Source organism: Leptodactylus fuscus, unplaced genomic scaffold (genome assembly GCF_031893055.1).
Source record: "Leptodactylus fuscus isolate aLepFus1 unplaced genomic scaffold, aLepFus1.hap2 HAP2_SCAFFOLD_98, whole genome shotgun sequence".
In the NCBI taxonomy this organism is placed as follows: domain Eukaryota; kingdom Metazoa; phylum Chordata; class Amphibia; order Anura; family Leptodactylidae; genus Leptodactylus; species Leptodactylus fuscus.
This window is the reverse complement of record NW_027441034.1, coordinates 263,935-280,091: the sequence shown is the minus strand read 5'-3', so window position 1 is coordinate 280,091 and position 16,157 is coordinate 263,935. Positions and strand designations below refer to the sequence as shown.

General features: G+C 43.6%; 1 protein-coding gene across 1 annotated transcript in view; it reads left to right on the top strand.

Annotated features, from left to right (window-relative positions):
* Positions 1–15: 15 nt before the first annotated feature.
* Positions 16–16,157, top strand: part of LOC142189054 (Golgi pH regulator-like) — a 31,422-nt gene continuing 15,280 nt past the window's right edge. The window contains 8 exon segments of the mRNA XM_075262119.1: positions 16–147; positions 3,306–3,453; positions 3,654–3,713; positions 6,907–7,010; positions 9,304–9,410; positions 11,090–11,191; positions 11,276–11,396; positions 11,493–11,573. Coding sequence (XP_075118220.1) covers positions 3,412–3,453; positions 3,654–3,713; positions 6,907–7,010; positions 9,304–9,410; positions 11,090–11,191; positions 11,276–11,396; positions 11,493–11,573 — 617 coding nt within the window. The 5' untranslated portion in view covers positions 16–147; positions 3,306–3,411.

Here is a 16,157-nt window from a genome sequence, read left to right as displayed (position 1 = left end):
TAGCTGGGTGATGTGGACGAATATAGAGCGCGACTGCTGAGTGTGTGGAAGAAATGAAATGACAACCTGGAGAGCCGGAGTAGAGTCTGCAGTGTGTGACCGGTTACTGGAGGGAGTCATGTCTACCGCTTACTGAACAGCTGGGAGGTGAGACTGTCAGGGAATGCTGGGACTTGTAGTACAGACTGTCAGGGAATGCTGGGACTTGTAGTGGTGACTGTCAGGGAATGCCGGGACTTGTAGTAGTGACTGTCAGGGAATGCCGGGACTTGTAGTGGTGACTGTCAGGGAATGCTGGGACTTGTAGTAGTGACTGTCAGGGAATGCTGGGACTTGTAGTGGTGACTGTCAGGGAATGCCGGGACTTGTAGTAGTGACTGTCAGGGAATGCCGGGACTTGTAGTAGTGACTGTCAGGGAATGCTGGGACTTGTAGTAGTGACTGTCAGGGAATGCTGGGACTTGTAGTAGTGACTGTCAGGGAATGCCGGGACTTGTAGTAGTGACTGTCAGGGAATGCTGGGACTTGTAGTACTGACTGTCAGGGAATGCTGGGACTTGTAGTAGTGACTGTCAGGGAATGCTGGGACTTGTAGTACAGACTGTCAGGGAATGCTGGGACTTGTAGTAGTGACTGTCAGGGAATGCCGGGACTTGTAGTAGTGACTGTCAGGGAATGCTGGGACTTGTAGTAGTGACTGTCAGGGAATGCTGGGACTTGTAGTAGTGACTGTCGGGGAATGCCGGGACTTGTAGTAGTGACTGTCGGGGAATGCTGGGACTTGTAGTGGTGACTGTCAGGGAATGCTGGGACTTGTAGTGGTGACTGTCAGGGAATGCCGGGACTTGTAGTGGTGACTGTCAGGGAATGCCGGGACTTGTAGTAGTGACTGTCAGGGAATGCCGGGACTTGTAGTAGTGACTGTCAGGGAATGCTGGGACTTGTAGTGGTGACTGTCAGGGAATGCCGGGACTTGTAGTAGTGACTGTCAGGGAATGCTGGGACTTGTAGTAGTGACTGTCAGGGAATGCCGGGACTTGTAGTGGTGACTGTCAGGGAATGCTGGGACTTGTAGTACAGACTGTCAGGGAATGCCGGGACTTGTAGTGGTGACTGTCAGGGAATGCTGGGACTTGTAGTGGTGACTGTCAGGGAATGCCGGGACTTGTAGTGGTGACTGTCAGGGAATGCCGGGACTTGTAGTGGTGACTGTCAGGGAATGCCGGGACTTGTAGTGGTGACTGTCAGGGAATGCCGGGACTTGTAGTGGTGACTGTCAGGGAATGCCGGGACTTGTAGTGGTGACTGTCAGGGAATGCCGGGACTTGTAGTGGTGACTGTCAGGGAATGCTGGGACTTGTAGTGGTGACTGTCAGGGAATGCCGGGACTTGTAGTGGTGACTGTCAGGGAATGCTGGGACTTGTAGTGGTGACTGTCAGGGAATGCCGGGACTTGTAGTGGTGACTGTCAGGGAATGCCGGGACTTGTAGTGGTGACTGTCAGGGAATGCTGGGACTTGTAGTGGTGACTGTCAGGGAATGCCGGGACTTGTAGTGGTGACTGTCAGGGAATGCTGGGACTTGTAGTGGTGACTGTCAGGGAATGCTTGTCAGTATATAGGTGGCAGTATATAGACGTTCTCCGTGGACCAATAGGGCCCCGTTTACCTGGGCACAGAGGGGGCAGATGATGGCGCAGAATCCACGTGATAATCCGCCCCCTCACAATGGCAGTCTATGGAGACCGCTAGCGTTCTTTTTTACGTGAGCGGAATGTTGCGAGCTCTCCTTTCATCAGACGGCATCCACTTGGTGGCAGCAACTTCCGCCTACTTGCGCCTACTTCGGAGGGGGAAGCCACCACTGTCGGAAGCTGTAACAGTCATGGCAGGCGGGTTTTGGCCGGAGAATCAGACGGCTCCCCCCGTCACTCTCAGTGCCACAATCCGCCCTTCCGCTCCCCGTGTGAATGGGGCCTACACTCTGATGGTTTCTGCGGTGTCAGGCAGGACTTGTAGTAGTGACTGTCAGGGAATGCTGAGACTTGTAGTACTGACTGTCAGGGAATGCTGGGACTTGTAGTAGTGACTGTCAGGGAATGCTGGGACTTGTAGTAGTGACTGTCAGGGAATGCCGGGACTTGTAGTACTGACTGTCGGGGAATGCTGGGACTTGTAGTGGTGACTGTCAGGGAATGCCGGGACTTGTAGTAGTGACTGTCGGGGAATGCTGGGACTTGTAGTAGTGACTGTCGGGGAATGCCGGGACTTGTAGTAGTGACTGTCGGGGAATGCCGGGACTTGTAGTAGTGACTGTCGGGGAATGCCGGGACTTGTAGTGGTGACTGTCGGGGAATGCCGGGACTTGTAGTACTGACTGTCGGGGAATGCTGGGACTTGTAGTAGTGACTGTCGGGGAATGCTGGGACTTGTAGTAGTGACTGTCGGGGAATGCTGGGACTTGTAGTAGTGACTGTCGGGGAATGCTGGGACTTGTAGTAGTGACTGTCGGGGAATGCTGGGACTTGTAGTACAGACTGTCAGGGAATGCTGGGACTTGTAGTGGTGACTGTCAGGGAATGCCGGGACTTGTAGTGGTGACTGTCAGGGAATGCTGGGACTTGTAGTAGTGACTGTCGGGGAATGCTGGGACTTGTAGTAGTGACTGTCGGGGAATGCCGGGACTTGTAGTAGTGACTGTCGGGGAATGCCGGGACTTGTAGTAGTGACTGTCGGGGAATGCCGGGACTTGTAGTGGTGACTGTCGGGGAATGCTGGGACTTGTAGTAGTGACTGTCGGGGAATGCTGGGACTTGTAGTACTGACTGTCGGGGAATGCTGGGACTTGTAGTAGTGACTGTCGGGGAATGCTGGGACTTGTAGTACTGACTGTCGGGGAATGCTGGGACTTGTAGTAGTGACTGTCGGGGAATGCTGGGACTTGTAGTAGTGACTGTCGGGGAATGCTGGGACTTGTAGTAGTGACTGTCGGGGAATGCTGGGACTTGTAGTAGTGACTGTCGGGGAATGCTGGGACTTGTAGTAGTGACTGTCGGGGAATGCTGGGACTTGTAGTAGTGACTGTCGGGGAATGCTGGGACTTGTAGTAGTGACTGTCGGGGAATGCCGGGACTTGTAGTAGTGACTGTCGGGGAATGCCGGGACTTGTAGTAGTGACTGTCGGGGAATGCCGGGACTTGTAGTACAGACTGTCAGGGAATGCTGGGACTTGTAGTCCTTCTCCTTCTCATTCTCTTTCCTTGCTCGTGGTCAGTATCACATTAATGTCTCCTGTTATTTCTGCAGTAAAGCTCAAGAATAGTGAGGAAGAGCTGGAGATGTGAGGAGGCCGCCGGGCGGATATAGCATTGTATTAGTTGTGGGCGGGGTCACCGCTGCTGCCGCCGCCGCTATGAGCTTCCTGATCGACTCCGTCTTCATGGTGATATCTCAGGTGAGTGGACATTGTGTAATACTTCATTCCTCCTGTGGTGGCGCTGCCGGGAGTTATCCCCACACATTAGAGCTGATCCTTGGGGTCCCCGGCGCTCTTCTAATGGGGGAGGGGGGGGGGGTGATTTCTAGATCTTTAACCCTTCATGTACTGTGTGTATGTCCGCACATCTGACCGCCCGGTGCTTTGTGTCTCCTCAGCTCCTCTTCTTCGGCTTTGGATGGCTGTTTTTCATGCGCCAGCTCTTTAAGGATTATGAGGTAAGTGATTCTACACCAGTCTTTCTCAAAGTGGGCGATAACGCCCCCTTGTGGCCGCTAGAGGCCTATAGGGGGGCAGTAAAGGGCACAGAGAAGATTGGGGGGCGTTGAAGCGGTTTAGGGGGGCGATGGCTAATTTAAAGGGGTTGTCCCATCACAAGGCTCCTAGCTATACTGCTTGTTAATGTGGATGTAAGACTTTTCCTAAATACATTGCTTCAGCAAAACTGCTTTGTTCGTCCACTATCTTACTTTATTCACTTCATTCTGGACACTAGCACCTGGCCCCCTGCTCATTGCTGAGGGGGCCACATGACGTAGCTCCCTGCTGTGTGGGGGGGGGCTGAGTGTACGGAGCCAGCCTGTGTCTGCACCACACATACACGTCACATACACGTCACATACACGTCACATACACGTCACATACACGTCACATACACGTCACATACACGTCACATACATGTCACATACACGTCACATACACGTCACCTAGCTCCCTGCTGTGTGGGGGGGGCTGAGTGTACGGAGCCAGCCTGTGTCTGCACCACACATACACGTCACATACACGTCACATACACGTCACATACACATCACCTAGCTCCCTGCTGTGAGATAGAGGGATGTGTGTGGAATAAGTGCTGCTTTCTTATATAAAGCAGTCTAAATCCTACTGGGTAAAGGAGCTGGTCTCTCTGCTCACTAGGATAAAGCTTTATTATATAGAGCAGGCTGCTAGTGGGCAGAGGAGCCAGGTCCTTTAGGAAACTCCGTACAAGGTAAATCCAAGTCTACAGGACCTTTTGATGACATTACAGGCCCTTCAGTCATCCCATAGGATCATGCTATGTGGTGGGCGGAATTTTGGCTACAAAAGCCAATCCCGTAATTGTACCCTGGATTGTGGTCCATCGTTCAACGATTTTTGATAGCATTCCCATCATCGTACTTGTGTGAACGTGGATTTAGTGCTGTGGCAACGTTGCTAACTAAAAAGAGAAATCGGTTGCAGATTACCGAACGCGGTGACTTACGGCTGTTTTTGAGTAAATTCGAGCCTGATATTAACAAACTTGTTAAAAATCATCAAATTCATCCTTCACATTAGATTTGTTTTAAAATTGAAATGTTTGTTTTAATAACATGAATAAAAGTTTTCCTAATATTACAAAATGGTGTTTTACATGACCCTCCTCAGAAAGTCTTATTGTCACATGACACACATCATTTAATTATTAACATAATGACTGCGATTGTGATTCTTAAGATGTAGTCAAGTAAAAAAATTGGGGGGGGGGGGGGCGCTAGAAAATAATTAATTCTCGAAGTGGGCGGTAGACAAAATAAGTTTGAGAACCTCTGCTCTACACCTTTAGATAGGTCATCAGTATAAGAACGGAGGAGGGGGGTCTGACATCCAGCACCCCCAACGATCAGCTCTGTAAAGCTGCTGTAGCGCTCATATGGGCTCTGCTTTACAGTCTGTGATGTCGCCTTCATCGGTCACATGGCCTGTTTGCAGCTCAGTCCCATTCAGATGATGCAATACCAAAAACTGCCACTACAATGTCCAGCGCTGCTCTTGGTAAATCAGAAAGAGGCCGCAGCTCTTTTTGGAGTGATGCGGCCTCTTTAAACAGCTAATCAGTAAGGGTGCTGGGTGTGGGACCTGTACTGATGTAATACTAATGACCTATCCTAATAGCTAATCAGCAAGGGTGCTGGGTGTGGGACCTGTACTGATCTAATACTAATGACCTATCCTAATAACAGCTAATCAGTAAGGGTGCTGGGTGTGGGACCTGTACTGATGTAATACTAATGACCTATCCTAATAGCTAATCAGCAAGGGTGCTGGGTGTGGGACCTGTACTGATGTAATACTAATGACCTATCCTAATAGCTAATCAGTAGGGGTGCTGGGTGTGGGACCTGTACTGATGTAATACTAATGACCTATCCTAATAGCTAATCAGTAGGAGTGCTGGGTGTGGGACCTGTACCGATCTAATACTAATGACCTATCCTAATAACAGCTAATCAGTAAGGGTGCTGGGTGTGGGACCTGTACCTATCTAATACTAATGACCTATCCTAATAGCTAATCAGTAAGGGTGCTGGGTGTGGGACCTGTACTGATGTAATACTAATGACCTATCCTAATAGCTAATCAGTAGGGGTGCTGGGTGTGGGACCTGTACTGATGTAATACTAATGACCTATCCTAATAGCTAATCAGTAGGAGTGCTGGGTGTGGGACCTGTACCTATCTAATACTAATGACCTATCCTAATAACAGCTAATCAGTAAGGGTGCTGGGTGTGGGACCTGTACTGATGTAATACTAATGACCTATCCTAATAGCTAATCAGTAGGAGTGCTGGGTGTGGGACCTGTACCTATCTAATACTAATGACCTATCCTAATAACAGCTAATCAGTAGGGGTGCTGGGTGTGGGACCTGTACCTATCTAATACTAATGACCTATCCTAATAACAGCTAATCAGTAGGGGTGCTGGGTGTAGGACTTGTACCGATCTGATACTAATGACCTATCCTAATAAGAGCTAATCAGCAGAGGTGCTGGGTGTGGGACCTGTACCGATCTAATACTAATGACTTATCCTAATAGCTAATTAGTAAGGGTGCTGGGTGTGGGACCTGCACTGATCTATTACTAATGACCTATCCTAATAGCTAATCAGTAGGGGTGCTGGGTGTGGGACCTGTACTGATCTGATAGTAATGACCTATCCTAATAACAGCTAATCAGTAGGGGTGCTGGGTGTGGGACCTGTACTGATCTGATAGTAATGACCTATCCTAATAACAGCTAATCAGTAGGGGTGCTGGGTGTGGGACCTGTACTGATCTGATAGTAATGACCTATCCTAATAACAGCTAATCAGTAGGGGTGCTGGGTGTGGGACCTGTACTGATCTGATAGTAATGACCTATCCTAATAACAGCTAATCAGTAGGGGTGCTGGGTGTGGGACCTGTACTGATCTGATAGTAATGACCTATCCTAATAACAGCTAATCAGCAGGGGTGCTGGGTGTAGGACCTGTACTGATTGTGAGTACCAGAGATGTATTGGGCTTGTGCTTACTGATGGGGGCGATGTTGTGTCCTGGTTGGTTAGGGGTCGCCTCTGTGTAGCTAATAGTGATCACGTGACCCCTGTATCTCGCAGGTGCGGCAGTATGTGGTCCAGGTCGTCTTCTCGGTGACCTTCGCCTTCTCCTGCACGATGTTTGAGCTCATCATCTTTGAGATCCTGGGCTTACTGAACAGCAGGTGAGTGGCCGCCGCCTCCGTCACGCCTCAGACATGGGTGAGGGGCTCCTGAGGATCTGTCTGCGCCCCGGCCATGTCTTAGGAGATGCTTCTATTCCCCTATGTATTGTCTTCTATGTTGTGCTGTTCCTCCGTTATTCCTCCATTAGCAGAGGTCACCACTAGGGGGCGTCTTTACACAGCCCAATCAGGGTCAGACTGTGCAGGGGGGGGGGGGGGGTACAGGAGGCCTTAGAAGGGAGATACCCAATAGTCAGCGTGTCCTACAGAGGAGCTGCACAATGTGACGTCTCAGCAGAGGCCCCGGAGTTCTTATTACAGGCAGAATACAGACGTCTTAGCAGGGGCGACACATCCCTTTAAGAAGACTTTCCAGTAATCTTCCCCTTACCATCCCCCATTAATCTGAAGCTACTTGTTCTATCACTTCCTATAGGGAGCGCCGATCCTCCTCATCCTCCGAGCCTAGAAGTCACCGTCACTAGCCGGACCCCTCCCCCACTAATCTGTTACACATGATGGTTACGCCCCCTTTATGAAGCTCCACCCCCTAACCATGCACATAAAAGTGGTCTGGAAACATAACAGGGCTCTATCCTTAGGATCGGTCATCAGGATGTGATCTCTGGAGGCCCGACAGCCAAGACCCACACTGATCAGCTGGTGGAAGTGACTGCAGCCTCGTCTTACCGACCACAGTGCTCTACATTGTATTGTGGCTGTTCTTGGTACTGCAGATCAGTCCCTTTCACTGGGACTATAAACAGACCATGTGACTGATGAATGTGACATCATTGGTGCGGTGTTAGTGAGTGCTGTGGCCTCTGACACTGCAGGTGCTGCCCCCTACTGATTACATATTGATGAAGCCCCTCCCTCCTATATTCTCTGTAGGAATCTATCACTTACATTCTGTGTGGGCGGGGTTATTTTTATTTTATTTCTTTAAATTACTTTAGTAACCCCTCCCCCCCCCCCCCAATCCATCATTTACATCTATAGGCAGATCAGCCGCGGGGCCCGGTACATTACAATCCCTCACCCCAGGACTGATGACACAGAGCTCCTGGGCCTTGTAGTGCTGCTGGGCCTTGTAGTGCTCCTGGGCCTTGTAGAGCTCCTGGGCCTTGTAGTGCTCCTGGGCCTTGTAGTGCTCCTGGGCCTTGTAGAGCTCCTGGGCCTTGTAGTGCTCCTGGGCCTTGTAGAGCTCCTGGGCCTTGTAGAGCTCCTGGGCCTTGTAGTGCTCCTGGGCCTTGTAGTGCTCCTGGGCCTTGTAGAGCTCCTGGGCCTTGTAGAGCTCCTGGGCCTTGTAGTGCTCCTGGGCCTTGTAGTGCTCCTGGGCCTTGTAGAGCTCCTGGGCCTTGTAGAGCTCCTGGGCCTTGTAGTGCTGCTGGGCCTTGTAGTGCTCCTGGGCCTTGTAGTGCTCCTGGGCCTTGTAGTGCTCCTGGGCCTTGTAGAGCTCCTGGGCCTTGTAGTGCTCCTGGGCCTTGTAGAGCTCCTGGGCCTTGTAGAGCTCCTGGGCCTTGTAGAGCTCCTGGGCCTTGTAGTGCTGCTGGGCCTTGTAGTGCTGCTGGGCCTTGTAGTGCTCCTGGGCCTTGTAGTGCTCCTGGGCCTTGTAGAGCTCCTGGGCCTTGTAGTGCTGCTGGGCCTTGTAGTGCTGCTGGGCCTTGTAGTGCTGCTGGGCCTTGTAGTGCTGCTGGGCCTTGTAGTGCTGCTGGGCCTTGTAGTGCTGCTGGGCCTTGTAGTGCTCCTGGGCCTTGTAGAGCTCCTGGGCCTTGTAGAGCTCCTGGGCCTTGTAGTGCTTCTGGGCCTTGTAGTGCTCCTGGGCCTTGTAGTGCTCCTGGGCCTTGTAGAGCTCCTGGGCCTTGTAGAGCTCCTGGGCCTTGTAGAGCTCCTGGGCCTTGTAGAGCTCCTGGGCCTTGTAGTGCTCCTGGGCCTTGTAGTGCTCCTGGGCCTTGTAGTGCTCCTGGGCCTTGTAGTGCTCCTGGGCCTTGTAGTGCTGCTGGGCCTTGTAGTGCTCCTGGGCCTTGTAGTGCTGCTGGGCCTTGTAGTGCTGCTGGGCCTTGTAGTGCTGCTGGGCCTTGTAGTGCTGCTGGGCCTTGTAGTGCTCCTGGGCCTTGTAGAGCTCCTGGGCCTTGTAGAGCTCCTGGGCCTTGTAGTGCTGCTGGGCCTTGTAGAGCTCCTGGGCCTTGTAGAGCTCATGGGCCTTGTAGAGCTCCTGGGCCTTGTAGTGCTGCTGGGCCTTGTAGTGCTCCGGGCTTTCCGCTCGCTGATCTCTCCTCTTGTCTTGCAGCTCTCGCTATTTCCACTGGAAGCTGAACCTCTGCGTCATCCTGCTGGTCCTGGTCTTTGTGGTTCCCTTCTACATCGGATACTTCGTGGTGAGCAACATACGACTGCGTGAGTACAAACCGCAATACTACAACCCCCAACATGTCTCATGTGCAGTCTCTTACGTGCAGTCTCTTCCATACTTGCATACAGTCTCTTCCATACTTGCATACAGTCTCTTCCATACTTGCATACAGTCTCTTCCATACTTGCATACAGTCTCTTCCATACTTGCATACAGTCTCTTCCATACTTGCATACAGTCTCTTCCATACTTGCATACAGTCTCTTCCATACTTGCATACAGTCTCTTACATACTTACATGCAGTCTCTTACATACTTACATGCAGTCTCTCACATGCACTCTATTACATGCAGTCTCTTACATACAGTCTCTTACATAAATACATACAGTCTCTTACATGCAGTCTCTCACATGCACTCTCTTACATACAGTCTCTTACATACTTACATGCAGTCTCTCACATGCACTCTATTACATGCAGTCTCTTACATACTTACATGCAGTCTCTTACATGCAGGCTCTTACATACTTGCATACAGTCTCTCACATGCAGTCTCTTACATACTTACATGCAGCCTCTTACATGCAGCCTCTTACATGCAGTCTCTCACATGCAGTCTCTTACAGTCTCTTACATACTTACATGCAGTCTCTCACATGCACTCTCTTACATGCAGTCTCTTACATGCTTACAGTACATGCAGTCTCTTACATGCAGTCTCTTACATACAGTCTCTTACATACAGTCTATTACATGCAGTCTCTTTTTCTTACTTGTAGGTTTGTTCTCTCCTCTCAGTTTCTAGATTTCTTCATGCTCAGCCGTATTTGCTCTGGTGTTTTCTTTATTCAGTCTCCCAGACTTTTACTTGCAGCATGTGAAGTCTCGGGGTCACGGCTTCCTCCTCACGGGCCAGTGTCATCACATTGATTGGTCACATGGCCAGTTTGTAGCTCAGTCCCATCCAATGTTGCTGAGCTACAATCCCCAGCCCCTATGCTGCAGTGTGCACCCTATCAGCTTATAGCAGAGACTTTCCTGGGGTCCTTCCTAAGTCCCCAGGACTGACTGTACAGGGGTCTTCGGTTCTTCATTGCTTCACTACAAATTCTCTGACCCCGGTCACCAGGAGCCCAGTCATTAAAGGGTTTTCCAGGACTTAGATGTTAATTACCGATCTATAGGATAAGTCACTAATATCTGATGGAGAGGTCTGATACCTGGGACCACCACACATAAGCTGCTTTAGAAGGCCCTGACAAGTGCCACAGTCCGTTATCAGTGCCAATAATAGCATGATAGAGCAAAAGCTCAGTCTCATTCAAGGAAATGGGGCTGAGCTGCAATACCAGGCACAGCCACTATACAAGGTATGGTGCTGTGATCAGTATTGGGTCCAGAGACTGCAGTGATCAGTGAAGTCTACAACCTCCTCAAGTAGGTGATTGGTGAGGGTCTGACACCCAAGACCCCCATAGGTCACATGTTGATGATCTACCCCAAGGACAGGTCTGTCAATGTGTAAGTCTTGGGAAAATCCTTTTGATGCTACTGTCACACCAGCCATGATCCAAGCTTCATCCGACCCCAGCCATAAAGCAGGAGGCTGCTGTAAGAACAGGAGCGGTTACTGAGGGGCCGAGTGCAGCCCCCTCTCCTGCCACATCACTTAATGACGGTAAGCGGTGGTTAAGGAGTTAATGTTTCTTGTCTCCGTGCAGTGCACCGGCAGCGGCTCCTCTTCTCCTGCGTTGTCTGGCTCACGTTTATGTATTTCTTCTGGAAGCTGGGCGATCCCTTTCCTATACTGAGCCCAAAGCATGGTAAGTGCAGCGTGTATCCGGTGAGAGTATACGGCCTGGTATATACCTGCAGGGATCTCTGTGATACTTTGTCTCTCCCTGCAGGTATACTTTCCATCGAGCAGCTGATCAGCCGGGTGGGTGTTATTGGGGTGACCCTCATGGCCTTGCTGTCTGGATTTGGTGCAGTGAATTGTCCCTACACATATATGTCCTACTTCTTAAGGTGAGCCAAGGTTCTGTTATAGAAGAAACATTGTCTTGGTAAATTGTAACTGTAATATTACTGTGGTTTATTTATTTTATTTATTTTGCTTTGCAGGAATGTAACAGAAGCCGATATCCAAGCACTGGAGAGAAGACTGCTGCAAACCATGGATATGATAGTCAGTAAGAAAAAGAGGTAATACTGAGAATAGTCCACTAGAGGGCAGCACCGTCATGTGTACAAGAATATAAGAATATACGGTATTCTAATACTACCTCCTATGTACAAGAATATAACTACTATAATACTACTCCTATGTACAAGAATATAACTACTATAATACTACTCCTATGTACAAGAATATAACTACTATAATACTACTCCTATGTACAAGAATATAACTACTATAATACTACTCCTATGTACAAGAATATAACTACTATAATACTACTCCTATATACAAGAATATAACTACTATAATACTACTCCTATGTACAAGAATATAACTACTATAATACTACTCCTATGTACAAGAATATAACTACTATAATACTACTCCTATGTACAAGAATATAACTACTATAATACTACTCCTATGTACAAGAATATAACTACTATAATACTACTCCTATGTACAAGAATATAACTACTATAATACTACCCCCTATGTACAAGAATATAACTACTATAATACTCCTATATACAAGAATATAACTACTATAATACTACTCCTATGTACAAGAATATAACTACTATAATAGTACCTCCTATGTACAAGAATATAACTACTATAATACTACTCCTATGTACAAGAATATAACTACTATAATACTACTCCTATGTACAAGAATATAACTACTATAATACTACTCCTATGTACAAGAATATAACTACTATAATACTACTCCTATATACAAGAATATAACTACTATAATACTACCCCCTATGTACAAGAATATAACTACTATAATACTCCTATATACAAGAATATAACTACTATAATACTACTCCTATGTACAAGAATATAACTACTATAATACTACTCCTATGTACAAGAATATAACTACTATAATACTGCTCCTATGTACAAGAATATAACTACTATAATACTACCTCCTATGTACAAGAATATAACTACTATAATACTACTCCTATGTACAAGGATATAACTACTATAATACTGCTCTTATGTACAAGAATATAACTACTATAATACTACTCCTATGTACAAGAATATAACTATTATAATACTACTCCTATGTACAAGAATATAACTACTATAATACTGCTCCTATGTACAAGAATATAACTACTATAATACTGCTCCTATGTACAAGAATATAACTACTATAATACTACCTCCTATGTACAAGAATATATCTACTATAATACTACATCCTATGTACAAGAATATAACTACTATAATAGTACCTCCTATGTACAAGAATATAACTACTATAATACTACTTCTATATACAAGGATATAACTACTATAATACTGCTCCTATGTACAAGAATATAACTACTATAATACTACTTCTATATACAAGGATATAACTACTATAATACTGCTCCTGTGTACAAGAATATAACTACTATAATACTACCTCCTATGTACAAGAATATAACTACTATAATACTACTCCTATGTACAAGAATATAACTATTATAATACTACTCCTATGTACAAGAATATAACTATTATAATACTACTCCTATGTACAAGAATATAACTACTATAATACTACTCCTATGTACAAGAATATAACTACTATAATACTGCTCCTATGTACAAGAATATAACTACTATAATACTACTCCTATGTACAAGAATATAACTACTATAATACTACTCCTATGTACAAGAATATAACTACTATAATACTACTCCTATGTACAAGAATATAACTACTATAATACTGCTATATACAAGAATATAACTACTATAATACTACTCCTATGTACAAGAATATAACTACTATAATACTACTCCTATATACAAGAATATAACTACTATAATACTACTCCTATGTACAAGAATATAACTACTATAATACTGCTCCTATGTACAAGAATATAACTACTATAATACTACCTCCTATGTACAAGAATATAACTACTATAATACTGCTCCTATATACAAGAATATAACTACTATAATACTACCTCCTATGTACAAGAATATAACTACTATAATACTGCTCCTATGTACAAGAATATAACTACTATAATACTACCTCCTATGTACAAGAATATAACTACTATAATACTACTCCTATGTACAAGAATATAACTACTATAATACTGCTCCTATGTACAAGAATATAACTACTATAATACTACCTCCTATATACAATACTATAACTACTATAATACTGCTCCTATATACAAGAATATATCTACTATAATACTGCCTCCTATATACAAGAATATAACTACTATAATACTGCCTCCTATATACAAGAATATAACTACTATAATACTACCTCCTATATACAATACTATAACTACTATAATACTGCTCCTATATACAAGAATATATCTACTATAATACTGCCTCCTATATACAAGAATATAACTACTATAATACTGCCTCCTATGTACAAGAATATAACTACTATAATACTACTCCTATGTACAAGAATATAACTACTATAATACTACTCCTATGTACAAGAATATAACTACTATAATACTACTCCTATATACAAGAATATAACTACTATAATACTGCTCCTATGTACAAGAATATAACTACTATAATACTACTCCTATATACAAGGATATAACTACTATAATACTGCTCCTATGTAGAAGAATATAACTACTATAATACTACCTCCTATGTACAAGAATAAAACTACTATAATACTACTCCTATGTACAAGAATAAAACTACTATAATACTACTCCTATGTACAAGAATATAACTATTATAATACTACTCCTATGTACAAGAATATAACTACTATAATACTACTCCTATGTACAAGAATATAACTACTATAATACTACTCCTATGTACAAGAATATAACTACTATAATACTGCTATATACAAGAATATAACTACTATAATACTACTCCTATATACAAGAATATAACTACTATAATACTACTCCTATATACAAGGATATAACTACTATAATACTGCTCCTATGTACAAGAATATAACTACTATAATACTGCTATATACAAGAATATAACTACTATAATACTACTCCTATGTACAAGAATATAACTACTATAATACTACTCCTATATACAAGAATATAACTACTATAATACTGCTCCTATGTACAAGAATATAACTACTATAATACTACTCCTATATACAAGGATATAACTACTATAATACTGCTCCTATGTAGAAGAATATAACTACTATAATACTACTCCTATATACAAGAATATAACTACTATAATACTACTCCTATGTAGAAGAATATAACTACTATAATACTACTCCTATATACAAGAATATAACTACTATAATACTACTCCTATGTACAAGAATATAACTACTATAATACTGCTATATACAAGAATATAACTACTATAATACTACTCCTATATACAAGAATATAACTACTATAATACTACTCCTATGTACAAGAATATAACTACTATAATACTGCTCCTATGTACAAGAATATAACTACTATAATACTACCTCCTATATACAATACTATAACTACTATAATACTGCTCCTATATACAAGAATATAACTACTATAATACTACCTCCTATGTACAAGAATATAACTACTATAATACTGCTCCTATGTACAAGAATATAACTACTATAATACTGCTCCTATGTACAAGAATATAACTACTATAATACTACTCCTATGTACAAGAATATAACTACTATAATACTACTCCTATGTACAAGAATATAACTACTATAATACTACTCCTATGTACAAGAATATAACTACTATAATACTGCTCCTATGTACAAGAATATAACTACTATAATACTGCTCCTATGTACAAGAATATAACTACTATAATACTACACCTATGTACAAGAATATAACTACTATAATACTGCTCCTATGTACAAGAATATAACTACTATAATACTGCCCCCTATGTACAAGAATATAACTACTATAATACTACTCCTATGTACAAGAATATAACTACTATAATACTGCTCCTATGTACAAGAATATAACTACTATAATACTGCTCCTATGTACAAGAATATAACTACTATAATACTACTCCTATATACAAGGATATAACTACTATAATACTACTCCTATATACAAGGATATAACTACTATAATACTGCTCCTATGTACAAGAATATAACTACTATAATACTGCTATATACAAGAATATAACTACTATAATACTACTCCTATATACAAGAATATAACTACTATAATACTGCTCCTATGTACAAGAATATAACTACTATAATACTACTCCTATATACAAGGATATAACTACTATAATACTGCTCCTATGTACAAGAATATAACTACTATAATACTACTCCTATATACAAGAATATAACTACTATAATACTACTCCTATGTACAAGAATATAACTACTATAATACTGCTATATACAAGAATATAACTACTATAATACTACTCCTATATTCAAGAATATAACTACTATAATACTACTCCTATGTACAAGAATATAACTACTATAATACTGCTCCTATGTACAAGAATATAACTACTATAATACTACCTCCTATATACAATACTATAACTACTATAATACTGCTCCTATATACAAGAATATAACTACT